Source organism: Grampus griseus (genome assembly GCF_964374135.1).
Source record: "Grampus griseus genome assembly, chromosome: 11".
Classification (NCBI taxonomy): Eukaryota; Metazoa; Chordata; class Mammalia; order Artiodactyla; family Delphinidae; genus Grampus; species Grampus griseus.
In genome coordinates this window covers 97,185,365-97,209,756 of record NC_139005.1, presented here as the reverse complement: position 1 = coordinate 97,209,756, position 24,392 = coordinate 97,185,365, and the positions used below count along the sequence as shown (strand labels likewise).

The 24,392-nt window shown below is 47.9% G+C and overlaps 1 protein-coding gene across 1 annotated transcript in view; it reads left to right on the top strand.

The window, feature by feature from the left end:
• The window catches only part of EFCAB6 (EF-hand calcium binding domain 6), a gene marked incomplete at its 3' end in the record, with an annotated part of 176,396 nt that overhangs the window by 110,019 nt on the left and 41,985 nt on the right, over positions 1-24,392 (top strand). Inside the window, 4 exon segments of the mRNA XM_082666200.1 lie at positions 1,869-1,987; positions 10,725-10,913; positions 16,030-16,200; positions 24,146-24,341. Of these exon segments, the coding sequence (XP_082522326.1) occupies positions 1,869-1,987; positions 10,725-10,913; positions 16,030-16,200; positions 24,146-24,341 (675 nt within the window).

Genomic DNA, 24,392 nt, shown 5'->3' with positions numbered 1-24,392 from the left:
TAGTGAACATGTATCATCTCATATAAATATGAAATTAAAGAAATAGAAAAAAATGTGTGTGATGAGAATTCTTAGGTTTTAGTCTCTTAACTTTCGTATATAACATACAGATGTGTTATATATTATATATATGTTATACGTACAGCTGTGTTCATTATATTCAGCTGTATTCATGATGTTTATCATGTTGTACATTACATCCCTAGTACTTATTTATCTTAGAACCGGAAGTTTGTAGTACCTGTTGACCACCTTCATCCAATTCCCCCTCCCCGCACCCCTTGCTTTTGGTAATCACAAATCTGATCTCTTTTTCTATGAATTGTTTGTATGCTTGTTTCTTTGTTTTTAGAGTATAATTGACCTAAAACACTATGTTAGTTCCTGTTACACAACATAGTGATTTTTCTTCTGTTCATTTCACAATGATCACCAGGATAAGTCTAGTTATGATGTGTCACCACAAAGATATTACTTAGTTATTGACTGTATTCCCCACACTGTAGCTTTCATACCTGTGACTCATTTATTTTGCAACTGGAAGTTTGTACCGCTTAATCGCCCTCACCTATTTCTTTCCTCCTCCCAGCCCCCTCTTCTCTGGTAACCACCTGTTTGTTCTTTGCATCTATAACTCTGTTCCTGTTTTGTTCTGTTTGTTCATTTGTATTTTTTAGTTGCCACATTGAAGTGAAGCCATACAGTATCTGTCTTTCCCTGTCTGACTTCTTTCAAAAAAGTTTTAGACACTCCTGTGTAGAAGTCTTACAATCATTTATAAGATTTATTCCTCAAACTTTCTATTTTTGATGCTACTGTAAATGTTATTTTTTAAATTCATTTTCCATGTCTGAGATATAAAAATGTGGATAATTTTATGTATTGATATAGAATCCAGATTTCTTGCCAAAGCCTCTTAGTGTAATAATTTATTTATGGATTCCTTGTATTCTTATATATACAGTCATGTCATTTGTGAATAAATGACAATTGTATTTCTCCCTGCCCTATTTTTACACCTTTTAACAATTTTAACTTGCCTAACTACACTGGCGGGCACCTCCAGTACAATGATGAATAGAGGGCGATAGAGATATTCTTGCCTGGTTCCTGATGTTACAGGGAATGTTTCGTGGTTTCACCATTAGGTATGATGCTCGCAGAGGACTTGGGAGATGGACCCACTGTGTCTCCCTCACAGTGTATTAGAAGGAGGAGCGAATGAGCTATTGTTCGGAAACAATTTAAGACACAGTGGAACGCCCTGTGCTACCTGCTCTTCTAGTCTGTGGTGACAAATCCCCAGATGCCTTTTGCACCCCTCGGGGATATTAAAATGGTACCATACCATCTTGTCACAACAACCAGAGTCTCACGTCCCTCATTTCCCCTCTGACAGACAGCCGGGCAGCCAACTTCGCTGCATCGTGGAGATGATGACCTCAGCAGTGTGGGCTGCGCCTCACTCCCCAGGCTCTGCTTGACTCTTATCTCTAACAGTGTTTGGTCCCCAGTTGTGATAACCTCAGCAGTGTGGGCTACGCCTCATTTCCCAGGCTCTGGTTGACTCTTATTTCTAACAGTGTTTGATCCCAAGTTGTTGGTCAGAGAAGAATCCAAGCCACACACCTGAGACCACTCATTACCCAGAAATAAGCCCCTCCTAGGTGTTAACACTTGTTCGTGTTTTGCTCGATCACCTTCTTTAGAGGAATCTGGAGGGTATCTAGGACATAGATTAAAAGGTTTTTAAGCAGGAGGAATGGGAGAAAAATGTCTTAGCTTGTTCCAGATACTGACTATTGAAAAGCTTGTTTACTGTCTGAGCAATTATGCATGTTACTAAATGCCGCCTTGGAATATTGTAGAATTTTATCGAAACCGACAATGAGGGCAACGGCATTCTTCGACGACGGGATGTAAAGAACGCGCTGTATGGCTTTGATATTCCCCTCACACCCAGAGAATGTGAGAAGCTTTGGATGAGGTGAGTGATGTCTGAAGACTGGCTTTTCATTCCGGATGGCCAAATTCAGCACCGGCTTTCGTCACTCCTCAGGGGTCAGGTGGGACCAGGAGTGGTTTTCCTGCGGTTGTATCTGTCCTGTTCCCCTGTAGAAAGAAGCCTTGGCCAACAGGCTGGCCTTCAGGAACATGGGGAGCCAGGTAAACACTTGTCACCAGTATTAAATACTAGACTTGAGAGTTTCGCATTTCCAAGGAACCGGGAGTTCAACCACATCCTTTTACTGTTTCAGAGAACTAAGTCCCTCCCCAAAGACTTAACTCTAATACAAGTAGCTCAGCAGACAGATCTGCAATGGGTAAAGGGAAAAGCGGTCTCTCCCCATCACCTAAAGATGGAAATCAATGTTGCACAACTGTTTTATAGATCAGTAATTTGCTGGAAGAAAATCACCAAAGTTTTGGTACCTTGGAGTGGTTTCCCAAGAGTGTCTTAAACTGAAAATTGTACCTAACGTTGACTACATTTTTCAAAATGTGCTTTAGGTTTAGCTGTTTTTGAACCAGGCCCCCAGTTACAACATTCCCTGTGTAGATGTTTAAGTTTCAAGGTGCACTGACAATGCGGTCCATTTCCAAGTTCCAGCTCTGTCTTTGAATTACTTCCTTCTTCATTATATGTTAGCTGCCACTTGCATCCCTGCAGGATCGTACCCCAGTATTGCATGTCCTCTCAGAGGCAAGCCCATGGAGCAGTCCGTGTAGTATTTCAGCTTTTCATCTGTTCAAAGGGGAAAGCTGCAATGTTGGCCGAGTTTAGAATTAGGCTGTTTTGTGTCTAATTTAGAAAAGCAACTTGAAGTTCTTACAAAATCCTTGGTTTCTTTTTTGTTTTGTTTTGTTTTGTTTTAGGTCAGTTCCAACTCAGGGACAATTTGGTCTCCCTGCCCGTTTTCTCTTTTGAGGGACTAGATGAGTGGGTCCATCTGAGTAATCAGAAGATGGGGTGCAGCGGCCAAATGCATGGAGCTCTCACCATGTAGACCTGTGGATGATGTGGAGGTGACTGTGTGGTCCTGATGCTCGGGGAGCTGTCAGGGGGCAGGAAGCATTCACCCCAATACCAGGGTGCAGAGTCGCCTGTTATAAATGCCAGAGGAGGGACATGTCGAGCAGAAAGGGAGACAAAAGTAGGGGTGCTGGGGGCCGTGGAAGAGCAGGAGGCTGTCATGGTGGGAGAGAAGCTGAAATTGTTCCAAAGGTCCAGATGGGGAAGGAGGGCTGCCTGACCCACGGGCCAGGAGGACGGGTGAGGCATTCTCCAAGCAGTGCCTGGGCTCCAGGCTGAGGAAGGAAAGGCGAGGCTGATCACCTGGCCGCAGTCCTCCCTTTCTGGCAGAGTAGTAACGAGTCATTCGGAAACGACAAAATGTGATGTGGGTCAAGCCATGCTTTAGGAAGACTAGTCAGGAAGCCGTTCAGAAAAGGGGTTGGTGGGGTGTGGGCCTTGGGAGACTGTGGTCTCCATCAGGGAGGGACGGGGCGAGCTGCAAGAATGAGGGGTGTAGGAGTCAGGTGTCCCCGTGAGGAAGGAGAGCACGCTTAACCCTCTTCCCGATGGGGGACAGAGCAAGGTTCCATGTTCATGGGAGGGAGACACTCACTGTTGCTTTTGGCTAAAGTTTCTTTATACACGTATTAACATGATTAAATACACAAATATCTACCCTGTGCTGAAAACTGTTTGAGATGAGAATTTCATCTACTTTTGTTTAGCCGGCTGTTTGCCATGGATGGTGAGTGGTTGAGAGCTCTGCAGCCAGATATGCCTCCACCCCTCATAGCTGTGTGGCCCCTGTCAAGTTACTTAACTTCTCTGTGCCTCACTCTGCCCTGCTGAGTTAGCTCAAGTGGTGTATGGATCAGGGTAGGCTGGCTGCGGTAACAAACAAGGCCAGCATCCCAGGGGCTTGCCCCATAATGATGTCAAAATGTAGTGTGGGTGTTGGGGAGCTGTGTTCACAGTCATTCAGGGACCAGGAGTCCCACCACCCCTGGATCTTATGTGTCTGCCAGCAGAGAAGGGAACAGAGCACAGAGGACCCTCTGGTCAGCTTTGTAAGGACCAGGCCTGGGAACATGGCCGTCACTTTGCCCAAATTCTTTTGGCCAGAATCCCTCGATGGCTGCACCCCTGCAAGGGAGGCTGGGGAGACCAGAAGTCTGCAAGGGGATTGCGCTGCTACCCAGAGGCCGGGAGGCTGCTGCGCCCCGGGCTGGAAGAGCAAGCGGGGGAGGTTACACAGAGATAAGGGAGCTGCTCCCCACCAGCGACTGCAGGGCAAAGGGGAGGCGGTATTATTTGGAGACCAGGAAATTGCCTCCACTCCTGATGCTGTCTCGGAATTTGCGGGAACCTCGACTGCTGTGCTGAGCCGGAGCTACGGGTCCATGACAGCAGGTCCCCTGGGAACAGCCTGGCCCTGCCCTCTTCCCACCTCCAAGGGCACAGCTCCCTGGGCGCAGCCGGGGGGCAGCTGGGAAGATGTGCAAAGGGCAAGCGCGGGGTCGAGAGCCACCAGATGAACGTCCAGCCAAAGGGCAAAGGGTGTGTCACATTCCAGGGCTGCGGGGTCACCTGGGTGGCCAGGCAGAAGGGGAGGCTGCACATCAGCTGAACCACATCATGAAGGGCAGGGCGAGGTGGGGACCCCATCCTGAAGGCCAACTGTTTAGTGGGGAAAGAGGGAGGCAGGTCCACGTTCCAGAAAGATCACTCTGGCCACGGGGAGGAGGATGAATTGCCAGAGACGGGGAGGGAGGCACAGAGGTGAATTCAGGGCTGTCTTCCCTGGGTGGTGCCTGGAGGACTGGGACGGAAGTGACAGGTGTGAGAGAGATTTAGGAAGTGAACCCGCAGCTGAGGGGCTGTGCTCTGAGGGGGCCTGCACCCTGACCCATGGCGCCCAGACTGAGCTGTGTGACCTTGGGCCAGTGGCTCACCTTCTCTGAGCTTCAGTAATCTCTTCAGTGGGATGGCAATGGGGACCAAATGATATAAAGAGGGTACGTGGCATAGATAAGCATAAAAATTAGTAGCAAAAAGATCATATAGATTTGAAATTATTTTCTGATTACAATATTAATGCACACTCATTTTAGAAGACTCAGAAAATCCGGAGAAGCATAAAGGAAAAGAAAAGACAACAGCAAGAAAGCAGCCGTACCCCACTCAGCAGAGAGGATAGACTTGGTGGTGTGGTTTTTTTCATCCATTTTCTAGGCGTTTCCATGATCTCGGTTAGCCGTCCTCACCCTCATTCCACCTCCTGGCCTGCTCCTCTCAATGGCTCAGCGTTTGCTGACCCTGACTTACCCTGGTCCACTCCCTCCAAGTCCCCGCCTGCCCTACGAAGCAGGAGGGCTAGGCAGCAAGGTGGTGGCCCGCGCCAGGCTGCGCAGGCACCAGGAGCCTCCTGCAGTCGCCCGTACAGGGGGAGAGGCATTCTCCCACCCGGCGGGAGTGACAGGGACCCCCGGCAAGGCAGGGAGCAGCTGGGGCCAACGTGACACTCTGCCAGCTCCCGGGGTCTGCTAGTGAGACGAGGAAAGCCCCCCCCCCAAAACTGGGTAGCTGGAAGTGAGTAGGAAAATAACGTTCAGCTCTTTCGAAAACACAGATTAGAAAATAGGGAGAATATAGACAAGAAATTGTCAGCATCCATTGTTCACTCGACATTTACGAAGCACCTGTGAAGCTCACGCTTTCAGAGCTCCGGGTTAGCCTGGCAGGTCTCGTTTACGCTGGAAGTAAATTAGTGCATTAACTCCCACATCTCAGTGACCTGGCACATGCGTGCTTAGTTCTTATTCACACGAAGTCTAGCATGTCTAGCGGTTCTTCTGGACGGTTCTCTTCCAAGTGGTGACTCGGGATCTGGCTTCCAGTTGTGGCCTCATCCCTCAGCAGGGTCCCCCGGGACCTGCAGAGCACAGGACCGCACACGGGCTTCGGCGGGCTTCGGCCCAGAAGGACACACTTCTGCCCACAGCCCGTGGCCCCAGCTAACTGCACAGGGGCGGACAGAGTGGGGAGCACGTGCATGTTAAGCGAGCCTGGCTCACTGAGGGTTAAAGGTCCACAACCGTCAAGGCTGAAGGAGGCCGCTGGGAAAGGAAACCGGGTAACAAGCCAGGCAGGATCTTTCAGCACAAGATTTCAGGAGCAACGCGCTTGGTTTGGAGAGACTGCAGAGAATAAATTACAAGATGAAAGTGCATCCAGCCATCCATTCATTCATCGGAGCAATCATTGAGCAGGATTTTCTTGAAACTTTCTAAGTTGCAAGCCCTGTGCTATATTCTGGGGCTCCAGAGATGAAGGAAGCCTCCACCCTCAGGTTGCTCGCAACTCGGCCGGGAAGACAGCAGCTGCGTGCCAGGAGGGAGAGGCTGGGCAGCCCGGGCTGGGGGTGTTCAGAGAGAGACCCCCAGGAGGTGCGATGCCTGAGTTGAGTCTTAAGAAACAGTCATTCGCCAGAGGTGGGGAAAGGGGGTCCTAGTGAGCAGAGAGGCCCAGAGCCAGGGGAGTGGGAGGTCCCTGGGATGGAAGAGGAAGGATGCCGCTTCCATCAGAAGAGCCTGAGACCCAGAGCCTGCCGGGCACAGGGCACCCCAGGACCAGGGCACAGAGCCCTGGGGGACACACCCTTCGGGGGCGCTCAGTGTCCTGAGCCCCTTCTGTAGCCTCGTTCCATTGGGTAGAACTCCACTATTTTAGATCTAAAACCAACTTTGCTGAAAAACTATGAAGCCAGTGTATTATAAAAATGCACAGACGACTCAGGTAGGACAGCAGCAGCCTGGGAAACTTGCGTATAGATGCCGGTCGTGTGCAACCAGCTGATCACGCAGACCTGGCAGAATGTTCGGGAGATAATTAATGCCCAATTTATGCACATTTCTTGTTTGGGTAGGTAATTGTATGTTAGTATTCCAATATAAAAGGCAAAGACTATTAAAAAGTCCCGGTGTCATGTGCATCGGCCCACGGGAAGACATATGACTGTCGGTTAACATGAAGCTGGGTCATCTCTGTTGCCTCAACCAACGCAGTGTCTAGAGAGAACCTACCCTGTGCCTTGCTGGTGGAACACCTGGACCAGGAGAGCCTCTGGGTGGGAAAGGATTTGAAAAGGTTGAAGGAACAGTTCAGGAAAGAGAGGATCGAATGGGACGTGATGGTCGGGGATGAGTTAGAAGAGCTGCACGTGGAGGGACTAAATGGACAGGCCCTTAGCTCCGCATAAAGGACGCCTTCGTGACTAACGTCGTCTAGAACTCCACTGGGCAGTCCCTGAAGGAGCGGGTTTCCCATCTCTGGCGTGGCTTCATCCAAGGCCAGACCGCCGCTTATTGGGGAGCGTAAGGGCGGGATTGTGGCCCTGGATGGGGATGGAGCCCATGGTGTCTCATCTGTGGCTCCACCAGGACTGGCTGAATGTGCCATTGGGCACTGCCCCCTTGGGCAGCTGGACATTGTGTGCTCTGAAGGGCAGCTCTCTGAGCCATCGGACCACCCTCACAGATGGTGGTCCCCGAGAGAATCCCTCAGTCCAAGCTGCGTAAGGGCCACGTCTCCCTCTGCTGCAGGCCTGGGTCGTCAGTAGGGCTTGCACCAGACCCTCTAAATCTGGGGTCAATGGTGCTGGAAGATTCTTCTGTCATTTATGTAAGAATCAAGTGCTAAACTGAGCATGAAAGGGTAAGACTTTCACAGCACAGCAATCGATGTGAACATATTCAGATCATGTGTACAACCAAATTGCTGTGTGTACAATAGATGGGCAGAGTAATCTGATTATGTCATAAATTAGTGGCCATTGCCGTATGCAAATGCCAGTTTTTATGGGTCCTCTGTTTATGCGCACATTTTTCTTGGCACATCTGTTGCCGAACCCTTTTAAAATTCAACCTTTACAGGCAAGTTGATTTTTTTTAATGTGACACAAAGGATTATATGATGAAGGGTGAGGTTATGTAAGCTGAATTAACTCTCTTATTATTCACATTCATAACAATATTTTAGTTGCAGTTGTGCAATCTGGTCTTCTGTTCCTTGGAGATGTGAATAGAATGTTTATGATCTTTATTAATGAAGTAATTAAGAAGTGTCTCTCCATTCAGTTCAAGTGTCACGATTGAGAATTTGTTGTTGGGAATCTCGTGAGCGTTGCCCGCGGGGATGGCAGGCCTTCCTTAGGGACACGTGCCCTTCACGTTCATTGCTCAGCAACCAGGTATCGATAAGGAAGTTTTGCGAGGCATGTTGCTGGGAACTGTGGGTTCGCCCATCAGGATAAACGAGGCATGGTCTCTCCTCGAGAAACCCACCGTCAAGCAGGGAGGGAAGACCTGGACTGAAGCGGGGGAAGCAGAGGTGGGATGTGGTTGAGCCTTTGGGTGGCGAATGGCAGCGGCAAACACCAGGCCCTGGTCCCAGCCTCCACCCGCGCTCACCCCGCTCCCCGGTCCTCACCACAGGCTACAGGGATCCAGGGGAGGCAGAGACACAGTGCTTTTGCCTCAGGACGAGAGAGAGGTCCCAGAAGAGGTGCCTGCTGGCCAGGCCTTGCTTGTCAGGCGGGTGGTCTGTGCACGTTCTCTCAGGAGCCCCCTGTAGGGGTGGGGAGCCCCCTTGGGGAGCTTTCTTCTAGGGGTGTCTTTATAGAGTTGCATCACAGCAGCACTCTGGTGGCATCAGGCTGGTCACAGGCCTGATGCAGCTCAGGGAAAGACCCACGGCCCTGGGATCGCCCTAGGAGCTCAAGAAATGGCAACCCTCCCCTTCCCAGGTGCACTGATGGAGAACTAGACTCTCCTTCCTGCAGCTGTCCCGTCACCAGCAGTAGGAGAAGCCACTTGCTAGAGGCACTGGCCCTTCATGCCGCCTGGCACATAAAGCCACTACAAGCCTCGGGCTTCCTCTGGTGGGTGGGTCGCTTTGTTTTGTTTTAGAAGGAAAATTCACTGAATAAAGGTAGAATGGTACTTTTGGGGGTTGCAGGCACTAAGGTCGTACTAATAACAGACGCCTGGAAAGGTCTGGGAGGGCTTCCCAAACCCTTAGTAACAACGACGCCACTGGGGGCATGATTCCAGCCAGCAGGTCTCAGAGTGCCCTCCCCCTCCGTGCTGCAGGCCAGGCGAGGAAACCGAGCCCGGGCGGGTGGCGGGACCTGGCCGGCGACTCGAGGCCGGTGAGCTGGCGGCTCAGACATCGCTGCCCTCCCTGCCCCTCCGTCGCAGGAGGGGACTCTCCTCACCTTCTAGGACGGAGTCCCTGATGAAAGCAGGCCTGGATGCTGGGAGGCAGGCGGAGGTGAGACGCGAGGCCCAGGGGGGCCGCAGGGGGAGGGGTGGGCAGGGGGGCCTCGGGAACTTCTCACCCCTCGTCCTCCACCCAGCACCCCAGCCCTTGAGGACAGGAAAGTCGGGTAAATAAATCCGTTCTCCTCATCGTTACTCAGTTGGGAGGGTCGCAGGGGACCCAGTGCTGGGGCGGCGGCCAGCGTGTGGTCCTGCAGCATCTGGCCGGCGGCGGAGAGCAGAGGGGGCCCTGCTTCACACAGGAGAGCCCAGGGCGCCTGGCTCCGTCCCACAGGCACCGACAGCAGCCGGATGCAGCGTGAAGCCCCAGACATTGTGCAAATACCGCCTCAGCCCTCGGAACGCTGAGTTCATCTGGGAAAAGCACCGCCGGAAATGCCATTTTTATCGGTTAGAGGAGGACCGAGATCTTTCCGTGAAAATAAATGCTTCTTTTCTTTAAAGAAAATTGGCAATTTGCCTTAAAAATTTTTATTGAAGTAATTCTATTCTATTTGAATGATGTTGGGAGATAAAAACCCTCCATTATGCCTTTTTTAAAATGAATTACAATTTAGAAAAATCCCAATAATAGAAAATGACATAAAAGGTACATAACATAATTCTTATCTTGTTTTCCTTACTAGTCTCTCTCATTGGTTGTGTGTAATTGGCATCTCTTCAAAGAGGAAATGGGGAATTGGAATCAAGTGGCATTCATTTATTTGAGTTTTAAGATTGAATATGCTTTTTTTTTTTTTTTTTTTTTTTGCGGTATGCGGGCCTGTCACCGCCATGGCCTCTCCCGTTGCGGAGCACAGGCTCCGGACGCGCAGGCTCAGCGGCCATGGCTCACGGGCCCAGCCGCTCCGCGGCACGTGGGATCTTCCCGGACCGGGGCACGAACCCGCGTCCCCTGCATCGGCAGGTGGACTCCCAACCACTGCACCACGAGGGAAGCCCCTGAATATGCTTTTTGACGGATTTTCTTCTGAACCTTAGCATAGTTCCTCTTACATGTAGGTGCTCAATAAAAGACCGTTGAATTAAGGAAGGGTTGGTTTTAATTTTCCGTGGTCACAATCGGATTTCTAACAGAATGACAGAGGATGAATCCGGTTGCTCTCTTGGGGTGGTCCAAGATCACCTTGTGTGAGGTGACCTTCCTGTTGATTGATGAGCCTGTGGATCGCCTGAGGGTCTTGTTACGAGCAGGTCCAGCTCAGGTCTGGGGTGAGGCTCAGGATCCTGCGTTCCTGACCCCCGGGGAGGCCGGTGCTGCAGGCCTGCAGAGTACACGGGGTGTGAGGAGCCAGGCAGACGGAGTGCAGACGGTGTTAAAGCCCTGAGCACTTCGCACTGGTGAGAGTTTTGTTTGTTTGTCTTTAAAGGTACGACACCGAGGGAAGAGGGCACATTACTTACCAAGAAGTTTTACAGAAATTGGGGGTTAACTCTTCAGCGGCTATTCATCAGCCCTACGCAGAGGATTATTTCAACTTCATGGGTCATTTCACGAAGCCACAGCAGGTGCAAGAAGAGATGAAGGAGCAGAGCACGGAGAGGGCCGTGCCGGCCGGGTGAGTCTGTGAGCACACGGCCCGGGGGCCGGCGTCCGTTCCTCGTTGACCCTTGCAGCACTGTTTGTTCTGAAGTGGTACCTCCCGGTGCTGGCAAAGCTGCCGTGAAATTGTAATACTGGTTCACTGCTGTAGATTCTAGAAATCGGCGCTAAGTCACAAAGCTACAAAGGAGTTAAAGAGCTATAAGCCTACGCCACCCTACCCAGTCACACTCTCAGGTCACCCTTGAGAACTGAACCTTTGAGGTGTTTACTAGCCTAAGCCCCTGGCCCCTCCTCTGGGCAAGTAGAATGCAGGTTCCACGAGGACATGCTGTCTCTACCCGGTTCAGAGCAGTGCTTGACGCCTAGTAGGCACCCAGTGAGTATTTGTCCAGCGAATGAATGAAGGAACAGACACATTCTTTAACTCAGCAGTTCAACTTTGGGGACTTTATCCCAAAGAAATAATGCGGAAGAGGCCAGGAGTTTAGCAGGTGGAAGGTATGACTTGCAGTGTGTTTTCAACAGCAGCAACAAAAGGACACCTGTCGGCTTCCCTGGTGGCGCAGTGGTTGAGGGTCCGCCTGCCAATGCAGGGGACACGGGTTCGTACCCCGGTCCTGGAGGATCCCGCATGCCGCAGAGCGACTGGTGCCCGTGGGCCGTGGCCGCTGGGCCTGCGCGTCTGGAGACTGTGCTCTGCGGTGGGAGGGGCCACAGCAGTGAGAGGCCCGCGTACCGCAAAAAAAAAAAAAAAATCCATCCCAGATGAGGGCCTGGCTTACAGAGCGTGGCCCCAAGGAATATGAGGTGGTGTATGCCAGTTTCAACCATCGCCTCAGACACTGTGGGAATGTCTGATAGAAGGCTAATTGGCAATGAAGTTTTAAACAGTCTGTATAGGGACTTCCCTGCCGGTCCAGTGGTTAGGACTCCACGCTTCCACTGCAGGGGGCTCGGATTCGATCCCTGGTTGGGGAACTAAGATCCCGAGTGTCCCGTGGTGTAGCCAAAATAAATAAATAAACAGTCTGTATACCATGATTGGAGCTACACCAAATGTACGTGCCTGTCCACAAGATGCTGTACAGAAGGTATCGTGTTGTATTTGGATGGTGGGACTGCGCGTGATTCCTTTCAAAGTTTAAAAGTAGTCACTAATGAAACTAGTCACTAATGCCGTATTTTAAAATTCTAAAACAATGGATAAAGAAAATGTGGTACATACATATACAATGGAATATTATTCGGCCATAAAAAAGAATGAAATATTGCTATTTGCGATAACACAGCTGGACCTTGAGGGCATTATGCCAAGTGAAATAAGTCAGACAAAGAAAGACAAAAACCATATGATCTCACTTACATGTGGAATCTTTAAAAAAAAAAAAAAAACCCAAGCTCATAGATACAGAAAACAGATTGGCAGTTGCCAGAGGTGAGGGTAGCATGGGATGCCAAAGTGGGTGAAGTGGGTCAAAAAGCACAACTTCCATTAGGATAGAAATAGGTCCTGGGGGTGTGATGCACAGCAAGGTGACTATCGTTAGGAATACTGTACTGCGTATTTGAAAGGCGCTAAGAAGGTAAATCTTAAAAGTTCTCATCCTACGGATGGTGATGGACGGTCACTATACATCCTACAGTGTATACAGATATCAAATCATTATGTTGTGTACCTGAAACTAATATGTTATATGTCAATTATGCCTCAAAAAAAAAAGGAACATAGGAGAAAATGTTGCTGCATTTGATGTGACCCTAAAGGGATGGGACAGACTTTCTCAATCAGTCTCGGTCCTGGGTGGCCGCCCACCAGCACTCCCCAGGCCTGGGACCCTGCTCCCTGCTCCAGAGGCTTACCTCCCTGGCACTCTCATCTGTGTGTCTGTCCATCTCCCGTCTGTCACTTCACCTCTCTGTCCCCATCATCTCTGAATGAGTGAATGAGCTGTTACTAACGAATCCCCAGAGGAAAGAAGCACTCCAAGGACACAGGGACGAAATGCAATGGCTGAATGGGGTTTAAGAGAAGGGCAGTTTGAACACACCCCTGAATTATGTCTAAGTTACTGAGTTATAAAGCCCGAAGGCAGAGAATGGAGTTGGTGAAATTTCAAGTAAAAATATGCGCAAGATTGGTATAAATATCAAATATGCCATAAAAGTAACGAAAACGTGGAATTTATCTTTCCCAGACAGGGCTGGCCTCATTACCCACACGTGTCTCCCCTTCCCTCTCTCCTGCCACTTGTGAGTAACGAGGCTCTGGGAGGGATCTCACATCCTCAGCATCGTCCGCATGGTCTTTCTCTTCTTGTTTCTGTTTATTGTGCGATCGTGGATCTGTAGCTGGGAGAACTACGTGCCACTGGACGAAGCGTTTCAGATCATCAAGCTCCGAAAACTGATTCACACTCACCCGGTCCCCTCCCACCATCACGCTCTCTTACCAAAGAAATCAAGCCCAATGCGTAAAAATTCATGACGGGCTTCTGTTTCCTCAAAGATGTCAGATTCCGAAATTGTCAAGTCACTTTGCCCTTCAGGATGGCCCACTTTTCAATTTTGGTGTCAGTGGGTCTTCCAGATAACCCATCAGATGCAGTGTTTCCAGGACTTTTAACCTCCTCATTTATACTGAAGCTTTGATAAGATTAAGAAACAGGAGTCGTGTTCATTCAAGTGACTGAAATTTTATGTTTGCCTCTTAAATCTAAGAGGTTTAATTTTGTTTGCAATGGCCTGAATACATTTTAAAAATTCAGAAGAATCCTTTTCGAAACCCCTATTTATTTTCCAGAGTCAGACCAGCAATAGTGAACTAGCCGCGGAAGCTCAGCCGGCTGTTCTCAAATGCAAATTGCGAGACACAGGAGCAAACCCAGCCGGGCTGCACAGGGTTCTCTCCAGCGTGCCGGCCGGGCTGTGTGTGAGGGACTCTGCGGCCGTCCACCGGCCGTGCCACTGCCCTCTTCGGGCTTCTGTCTCGTGGTCCAGACCAGGGACCAGACACTGTGTGGGCTGACGTGGGTTCTGCCTGGCAGCGTGGCGTGATCAGAGCTCCGAATCCTCACTTATTCTGAGCACATATTTACCCTGCGAGGGAAATAATTACTGCCTGGAAACCAGTCCAAGAAATACTGAACGCCTCAATTTTCTAAAAATATGTATCTCAAAAAAAGTTTTGATTTTTTTTATACCTTCATTTACTTTCATTTTGAAGGATTAAGTGGAATATAATAGTTGTGATCACGAGTAATCATGTTGTAGGATGGGACGGAATTCAAAGTACACCTGTGAGGGAATCCAGGGTGTTGCTCCCCTTGGGATACATTCCCCGGACGGTTACTGCAGCTCATTTGTATCAGCTTCTCGAAGACTCACACCAGCCAGCTCGGACCCGGAGGCCAGCAGGGGAGGGAGACGGTGACCCACGTAGCTTCAGGGTCCAAGCCTCCCTCTCCCCCCAAGTATTCCCTCCGCTTCCCCTCTTCTGATTTCCGACTTCTCTGTTGCCATGGATGATTTCTTCCAGGCACTCAAGGAACAGTTTGTGGACATGTATCCACAAATACACATCGGAGGTGGTAGACGATTACCAGCAAAGAGTTCGTGTTTGGAGTTTCTGGCATATCCTTTTCCCTGAGTAGGAACCTCACAGCCGAGCTCAAGTCAGACGGACACAGTGCTCAGTGTGGTAGGACGAGCTTCCTGGGGCCTGGATGAACGAGTTCATGGAATATAACTCACCCCCTGTAGGTCAGGTGTAAGACTGTTTATTCCTAAAAATGTCCACACTTTTTTATTCCCTTATCAATAATTTTTTTTAAGTCTGGGAAGAATTTTCCTGAAAGACTGAATCAGAAACTTGAACACATTCCTAAGAAAATCAGCCCTCGAACACGATCAGGAGTTACAGTCGGACGCTGCCTCTGTCCCAGCAGGGGAGAGCTGGCTGAGCCCGGACGCCGCACAGGCCGGCACTGTCTTCTTCCTATAAAACGGGGATGATAATTACCCTCCTCCCTTGTAGGGCTGTTGAGAAAAATAAATGGGAGAAGGTACATGAAGACATAACAGCTTCTGGTTTCCCAACTCAGACACGCAAATTATGGGCTGTGCTTCTTAAGAACAAAGGACCTGGACCCCCGCCCCCATCAGCACTCACTGACTAGACTCTCTGCCCTCCTTGGCTCCTGCTCCTGCATTCCTGCCTCAGGGCCTTGGCGCTGGCTGTCCCTGGGCCCAGAGAGGTCTTCCAGGGGTAAATCCCCACTGGGTCCTTGACCTCCCTGCCATCTCTGCTCAAGTGTCACCTTCCCCAGTGAGGTCCCCCTGCACCCCCTACTGGGAATTGCAGCGCCCCCTACCATGGGCATTCTCAGCCCCGCTTGTGGGTGCTCAGCTAACCCCTGACCCGCTGTGCAGGGCACTGTTGTCCCCTGTTTATCGTTGGCCTTGCCCCAGGGAGAATGTAGATTCTTCTAGGGAGGCCTCTCTCATTCACTAGGTGTATCCTGACACCTAGAGCAGTACCTGGCACGTGATAGGTGCTCAACGAGTCTGCAGCAAGAGGATGGAGGTGTATTTCCCGTGTCTGTAATATCACTGTATTTTTAAATGTTTGGTTCCATTTTTAAAGTACCCATTCTAGTAAAAAGACAAGGTTGTAATTTCTCTAACATAGTTTTGCTAATGATAATAATAATAAAATGGTAATGATAAAAATGCTTATTATTTTTTTCCAGAATACCTTTCAATGTAAATGTTACATCAAGGCTGCAAAGCATCTTCAAAATTCGTTGTCAGATGAAGCATCAACTCATCACATTAGAATGATCATGGAACTCTTGCTTTAAAGAAATTATTTGTTTTCCCGGTTTTAGTGTGTGTCTCAAATGCATTCTCTTTCAGGGATAAGCTTAAGGACCACTATCAAGATATCAGCAAAGGGGCTTCTCTGGTGGCGCAGTGGTTGGGAGTCCGCCTGCTGATGCAGGGGACGCGGGTTCGTGCCCTGGTCTGGGAGGATCCCACATGCCGCGGAGCGGCTGGGCCCGTGAGCCATGGCCGCTGGGCCTGCGTGTCCGGAGCCTGTGCTCCACGGCGGGAGAGGCCACAGCAGTAAGAGACCCGCGTACCGCAAAAAAAAAAAAAAAAAAAAAAAAAGATATCAGCAAAGCACTCACCAAACTAGATAAATCCAAAAATGGCTACATATCCTTATGCAAGATGCAGAAGTCGCTGCAGGAGTGCGGCTGTTCTCTGAAGGCAGAGGAGCTGGCCGATCTTCTCACCAGGTTTTCTATGGTGAGGCAATACGTTTCTAACAGCACTGAAAATCAGGGTGTCGCATTGCTTTCGTGAATTTCTTCTTTTCCCGTCCGCTCAAACAGCCTTTTGGCATTGAAATAACCTCCATGCCACCAAAAACTCAGTCTCTATCTGTGTACAGAAGTAGAACTGTAATGTTGTACTCATAAAACTTATATAGTACTATAAACCAATGTGACCTCCATTTAAAAAAAAAAAAAAAGAATGAATCTTCAAATACTCCTCTGGCTGGGCTACGTTCTAATGGGTTTGAGTCAACTCAAAGCAAAAAGAAAGCAACTTGACAAATCCGTAACTTTTCCTGGTGCGTCTCAGCAGCATTAACATCCTTTTTTAACGTTATTTTCATTTCACCCACGTTATTCATGCACTTGGGCAGGAGTCAAGTCGTCCTGCAAGGCTTATTAAAAACAGCAGCCCCCTGCCCTGCCATCTTCCCCATCTCCTGCCCAGAGTCAATAACTTCCAATGCTTTAATTCATATCTTTTGGTACTTAACTCAGTACTTCTAAGTGACAAACTTATACAGCTACTTCTTGATTTTTCACTTCTAGGCAGTGTCTATCAACTTCCTACCAGGAAGATGCAGATTGAACTCTTTTTCACCCATCACATAACCACCAACCACCTCACCCCGCAGCCTCCACCACCCCGTGGAGACACACGCAAACTTACCCCATTGTCCCCCCATATTGCTGTGTCGCAGTTTGGTGTAGTTCAATATTCAGGCTTTCTATTACTGTGACGAGCTGATCACTTTTCTTTTCCCGTAGAACATGCTGTTTGCCCTGGAGTTAATAATAATTTTTTCTGTTTGCTCAGTTTCCATGTAGTTCTTATCACTAATTAAACCCCCAACTCACCCCAGCGTTTGAAGTCTCTTTCCAGTATGTTCAGACACCTCAGCTGATCTGTCAGCTTCGTCTTCTTGGACGTCCCTTTTCATGTTCTTCAACTCTCAGAAATTTTCTTGATTTACTTCATTAAAGAGTTCCTCTCCTGTTTGTTTCTTTCTGAGCCTCCTGTTGTTACTGATTAGTGAGCCACCCAAAGTGTCTCCTTATATTTTAAACCTTCCCTGTCCTCCATCTCTTTTTCTTCTTGCTCCACCTTCTGGGAGACCTCCTCAGTTTTAGTTCGCAACCCTTCTTTTGAGATTTTTGTCTCTGCTAATCATACTTATCATATTTTAAATTGCCAGAACTTGTTTTTATTCTCAGAATATTCCTTTTCTATAGCGTCCTGTTCTTGTTTCATGGATATACTAGTTCATGTCTCTGAAGATATTTAGAATAGATTTTTTTAAAGTTTTCTTCACTTGAGAAGTCTCTCCTCAGTGTTGCTTTTTTCTGCTCTCTTCCATGTTAGACATTTTCCTCAAAAATATGCTCCTATTAAGAATGAGATACTAAGAGATAGATTAAAAGTTCTGCGCAGATGGGGAGAGCTAGTCAACTTCAGTTTGAACCGCTTTGGCAGGGTAATCTGGCAGGGTAATCTGGCAGGTAGTTTCCTTGGAAGACTCCCAATGTCAGAACCTTTAAAACTTTTCTTTTGGGCTGGTCAGATTTCCCAGGGATTAGGGTTGCCGGATAAGACATAGAGTGGCCATTTAAATTTGAATTCCAGATAAACAATATTTTTTTTAGTGTAAGTGTGTGCCATGCGATATTTGGTACATATTTATACTAAAAATTATTTTTGTTTATCTGAAATTCTAATTTAATTGAGTATCCTTCTAGGCTTCTGTTTGTTTCTTTGTTTTTCTAAACCTGGCAACCCAACCAGAGAAGACTTGTTGGTCTCCTGCTGCCAGCACTCTGGGAGCTGACTGGGAACAGAAGGCTGGAAGTTTCAACAGTCAGCATGATAAACCGAATAATGCCCCCAAAGATATTTAAGTCCTAATTCCTGGAACCTGTGAACGTCACCTTATATGGAAAGAGACTTTATGGATGTGATTAAGTTAAGGAACTTGAGAAGGGGAGGTGATCCTGGGTTATATGGGTGGGCCCAGTGTGATCACAAGTGTCCTTATAAGAGGGAGTCAGGGAGAGATTTCACCCAGAAGTGACCACAGAGGGAGAAATTGGAGCAATGTGGCCACAAGCCAAGGATCGCCAGCCGCCACCGGAAGCTGGAAGAGGCAAAGAACAGATTATCCTCTAGAGCCTCTCGGGGGAGCACAGCCCAGCTGACACTGTGATTTCTGCCCAGGGAAGCTGATTTCCAACTTCTGGTGTCCAGAACAGTAAGAGAATAGATGTGTGCTGTTTAAAGTCACCCACTTCGTGGCATCGTGTTATAGAGTCACAGGAAACTAAGAGTCAGTATAAAAGCTTTCACTTAACTCCCCTCTTTTCATTAAGAACCCTCCCTGTTTTGAACTGTGACAAACACTTACCATCTGCAGAGAACACCCCTCCAGGTCCTCCACTGTGTGTGGTGGGCGGGTGGGGGCCAGGCACCCAGCCTGGGGAGTCTGAGGAGGGGCACGGGGTCGAATTGCGTCCCACACAGGCTTTTAGCCAATCCTTCTCTTTTAACCTCAGTTTCATTCCTACGTCTAGGTGTACCTGGAGCCCACTTCTGGAGGCTCTGAGGGTTTGCAGGGTGTATTGGATACCCTTCCGTGTTCCTTCTGTTGGTTCCAGGAGATTTCTTGAAGCTGACGCGTCTGTTCTCCCTCATCCATCAAATTCCCAGCAGCTGTTGTCTTCTTCCACTTTCTCTCCATCCTTCGTGTTTTCTGCTGGTGTCCTGCAAACTCCAGCCAGCATCAGAAACTTGGCTTGCTGGGCCCCTCCCTCGGGCTCTCTGACTTAGCAGCCCTGGGAATCTGCATTTCCAACGAGGCCCTGGGTGATGCTGATGCTGCTGGACTAGAGCATCCCAAGAACCACTGTCTGACACCTTTTAAAAACGCCTTCTTCTGTCACTTTAGAAGGAACGGAGCTAGTTACGTGCGTTCAAGCCACTTTAACTGCAAGTCCTATCCTCTTATAATTTTAAACCCAAATAACTCAGAGTTGATTGGTCCTCCTCGGACTGCTTTTGTATGCAGTTTCTGACTTGCGGTGTCCCTTAGCTGTGCTGGCTGGAAGTTCGATGACTAAGTGCATGGGTCTTATGTTCCTCTCTTTGTGAGGTGAGGATACTAGCACCCCTCCCCTCCCTTTAAAAAATGTTAGCGGTTGCTCTAGGGTTTGCAGTGCACATGAACAACTAGCCTAAGTCCACTGTCAAGTAACACATTACTACTTCACGGGAGGTGCAGGCGCCTTATTTCAAACTAAGTGTTCCTGAATCCTCTCTCCTGTCCCCTGTAACATTGCTCTTACTCATGTCACTTTTCCATTTGCTGTAGTCACCCAATACATTGTTGTTACTTTGAACAATGATCTATTAGATCAACTAAGAATAAGAAGAATAAAAGATACTATTTTACCTTCATTTATTCCTTCTCTTATGCTCTTTCTTCCTTTAGGTAGATACACGTTTCTGACCCGTCTGATTTTCCTTCTCTCAGAAGAATGTGTTCTAGCATGTTTTGAGGGGCAGGGTGGCTGTGGTGATGAATTCCCTCGGTGATTGTTTGTCGGAGAAGGTATTTATTTCTCCTTCACTTTTGAAGGATAATTTCACTGGTTATAGAATTCTAGGTTGGTGATTTTTTCCTTTCCACACTCTGAATATTTCAGTCCACTCTCTTCTTGCTTGCATGATGTCTGATGAGAAGCCCCATGGAATTCTTATCTTTTTTCCTCTGTACATGCTTTCCCCCCTCTCTGGCTTCTTTCAAGATTTTCTCTTTGTCTTTGGTTTTCAGCAGTTTGAGTATGATATAAGTGGGTGTAGTTTTTGGTATTTTTCTGCGTGGTGTTCTCTGAGCTTCCTGGAAATGTGCCTTGTGTCTATTATTAATTTTGGAAAATTCTCGGCCGTTATTACGTCAAATGTTTTTTTCTGATTCTTTCTTTTTCTCCTTCTGGTATTCCAATTATGAGTATGTTCCACTTTTGAAACTGTCCCACAGTTCTTGGATGTTCTGCTCTGGGGTTTTTTTTTTTCCACTCTTTTTTTCTCTTTGCATTTCAATTCAGGAATTTTCTTATTGACATACTTCAAGCTCACTGATATTTTCCTCAACCATGTCCAGTCTACCGATGAGCCCATTAAAACACATTCTTCATTTCTGTTACGCGGTTTTTCATTTCCAGGATTCCCTTTGATTCCTAAGAAGGAGTACCCATCCCTGCTTACATCAGCCATTTGTTGTATGTGTTGTCCACTTTTGCCATTGGACTCCTTTACAATTTAATCATAGTTGGTCATTTTAAATTCCCTGTCTGATAATTCCAAACTACATCATGTCTGAGACTGGTTCCCATGCTTGCTTTGCTGTCTCTTCAGACTGTGTTTCTTCTTGCCTTTTAGCATGCCTTGCAGCTGTATTGTTGTTGAAAGCCAGACATGACACGCTGGGTAATAGGAACTGAGGTAAGCAAGCGTTTCACGTGAGGTTGTATGTTAATTCGGGCAGGAGGTGGGCTGTGTTTAGTGCTGCTGTAGCTGTCAGTGCCAAGGGCTTGGATTTCCCAGAGTGTCCTTGTTTTTGTCCCTCCTGTTTCCTTAGGCTTCCCTGGGAACTCCTCCTTAAATAGAGTCTGTGTTTGCAGCTCTTTCCTTTGTAACCCACTGTTGTTATGCTGGAGCTGGCTTGATGTGGTGGTAAGGTATGAGGGAGGGGAAAGATTCTGTACTCTTATGATGAAATCTCAGTCTTTCAGTGGGCTTGAGTCCCTGGGCTGCAACCTTCAGAGATGTTTCTTAGCTTTTTTTTCTCCCTCAGATGAGACAGGAAGTCTAGAGTGTGCTGGAGTTGGCTCTCTTACTTTCCCCCGGATGGGCTAAGGCTCTGGTAAATTCTTTTCCCGTGGAAAATTATCGCGCCGAAGCCTCTGGGCATACTTCCTAAGGATTATTATTCCCTCCCCGGCTAGAGCCAAGAGGAGACCATCTTCAGATTTCCACTGTGATAACCTCGTGGGGTTCTTGACGGTAAAGCCCATGAACGTAGGGGTCCCTAAGACTGGGCCCCCAGGGGTTTCTCAGCCTCACACTAGTCCACACACAGCCTCCACCATTGCTCAAGTTACCACTTAAGTGTTCCTACCAGCTCCAAAGGCCTTTGCTCCAGGAAGAGCAGATCTTGGCTGTAATTCTCTATGTTCACCCATCTCTCCAGATTTTGGGGTGACGTTTTGCCCTGTGACCTCAATTTTCTGATGGGACCAAGAAAAACCATTGGTTTTCAGTTTGTTCAGCTTCTTTCTTATTGTGAAGATGAAAGGGACACTTCCAAGTGTCAGAGCTCCCCCCCTTCCTATCACTTTCCCTCTCCATGTCCCATCTTTTGTCAGCTACAGTTTTCCTTTGGAAGAGCTAGTTAAATTTAACTTCTAAATGTCCTACAGCCACAACCAGGTCCTCTCTGCTTGGTTCATTGCTTGATTATAAAACTCAAAAACCATTAAACGGCATTTCATAATTATGACTATGTACATATTCATAATTCATAATATTCAGTGTCCGGGTAATGAATGAAAATTAGCTTTCTTCTCAGTGGCACTATCCCCGGGCCTCTGTGTCCACCTTTTTGTAGGCAAACCTGGGGGTACCCCTGCATCTTTTCTAAGCCATTTGGGGAAAGGCAGTTCTTCACTGTAAGCTGCTTCCAAGGACATAGAGAGTAGGGTGATCTCTTTAACCATTGCTGTTTTCTGAACACGGGGCTCGGGTGAAGTTCAACATCGTCAACCTTCAGCTTTCCCCGGAATTCTGCACCACTTTCTGTTCTCTCCATTTTTCTCCTGCTGTCCTCCATCCTAGAGCCTCGCTCCCCACTCTCCCATTCCAGGTCTGTCACCCAAGAGTGTCCTGGGCTGTCCCCACTATTCTCCAGGGCTGGATCCCCTGTTTCTTATATCCCACATCTTTTTATTTATTAATTTACATTCTTATTTTGCTGGAGTACTTCCTGGAGTAATTTCCTAAGAAAGTGGGGGAACAGGAAATAAATTTTCTCAGTTCTTTGTCTGAAACTATGTTTTATTTTCCTTCACACACATTGTTAGCTCGCCTGAACATAGACTCCTCGGGAGAAAATCATTTTCCCGTAAAGCTTTGAAGGACAGTGCCCCGTTGTCTGTGTGTGTGTATGTGTATGTGTGAGTGTGTGCAAGTGTATGAGTGTGTATGTGAGTGTGTTGTGTGTGTGTGAATGGGTGTATAGGGGAAAGAGGACCGTTTCATCCTCAAATGCCTGTATGTTCTTTTCTTCCTTAAACATGGTCTCCTCTCACTAAATCTGTTTCCAGCTGAACAAGAATTCAAATGCATTCAGTGAATAAACCATGGAAAAATAGCACCAGATAAATAATTAACTAAATGATTACAAGAGAGTCTTGTTAAAACGTAGTTAGGCTCGATACTTTTATAAGCAACGACACAAGGGCTGTGGAATTTCTGTAGTCCACCTGTCAGTGGGGTGATCAACTTTTTTACGAATCAAAACCTTAATAAGGATCCGTCGCTCAGCCGCTTGTTTCTTCTCAAAGACCTCTTGATGATAAACATCTCTGTTATTTGTAATTATATGTAGATTGTTCTTTCCTAGATCCAAAATAGACTTTTCTAAATAATACTGAGATTAGCATATGCATTTGATTTTATTACTAAATTTTAATACCAAGTTGGCAATTTATCCTGCTGATGAAATAGAGCTGATTATCCTTTTCCTCCGTGTCTCCGTCGTGTAAGCCAGCAACGCGGGGCCTGTGGATGGCAGCTCTGCAGCTGTGGGCTGGAGAAGCACAACCCTTGGCTTGTTCTCTCTAGGAGCAGATACCCGAGTCGCTGGAAACTTTCCTCTCCGGCTTCCCGACGTTCCAAGCTGTTCTTTGACACACGCTCCATCCTGATGAAAGAAAGTTCAGGGGTCAAGGTGCCAGCAATCCTCAGGGAATCTAAGCTACAGAGATGTGAACTTTGAATGCAATTAAGCTTTATTTGGAGTTATTTTACATGTTTCATAAATATGCTCTATATTCTCACGAAACGTGGATTTGCTCTCGCGATGTATTCTTGTAGAAGGTAAAGGTATTTTCTTCTGTGTCGGAGTGCTCTTTTTCTGCGTGGATGTCCTTGTTGAGACACAGAGACACACACCCAGATGGAATTTCTAACTGAGAAAATACTAAACGATGTCGGTTTTGTAAAAATATGTTTTGAGTGCTTTCAGCTTGACAGCATAATTTCAACCATTCTTGAAAAAGGATTTAGCATCTATTTTACTCAGTTCCTCTTTTCCTTTTCACTGTCTTTATTGTACTTCCCTTGTTGTCAGATTCCCATTCCGCAGCGCAGGCCCCCCCGCCGACCCCACAGTCCTGCCCCCAGACCAGCTCTGCCATCACCATCACAGGTATTTCCCCAGGACCCGACTCTGCCCATGTCACGACCCTGCTGAAGCACCTTCTTCTGACTCCGCCACGGGGCCAGGTTCCTCCGCCAGGCCTCCTCCTCCATCCTCTGCTCTTCAAGCCCATGAGCCCACCGTCCAGCCTTCAAGTCTCAGCGCTTCAGGGCAGGACAGTCTGTGGCCCCCCCAGCCGGCAGTGGCCCCGCGCTCTCTCCTGTCATAGCCCGTCCCCTGTGCCCTTAGACTGCAGTCTTCGTGTGTGCTCGTCTAATAGCATAGCTGACCGGTGTGCGTGCACCTACAGGCCAGGGAACCATGTCTCAACATTATTCATGTTCTCCACACTGTTCTGTGCTCAGCAAGTGTTTGTTGAATGAATAAGTGGGTTTTTCTAAATTAATATATTGTTTTCTTTCTTTTGGGACAAGTTGGGGAATCAGCTGGCATGGTAATTCCATCAATTACCTCGACTTCTTGAGAGCAGTGGAGAATAGCAAGCCGACAAAACCTCAGCCACAAGAGAAGGAGGAGAGCGTGCCGATCAATTTTGCGACCCTAAGTCCAGAGGAGGTTCTGAAGAACGTCCAGGAGGTCGTTGCCTCCTCCAGTCCGGCTTTGTCAACGGTATGAGAGAAAGCACATGCTTTTTACTGTGGAAACTGAAGTTCTGGGGTT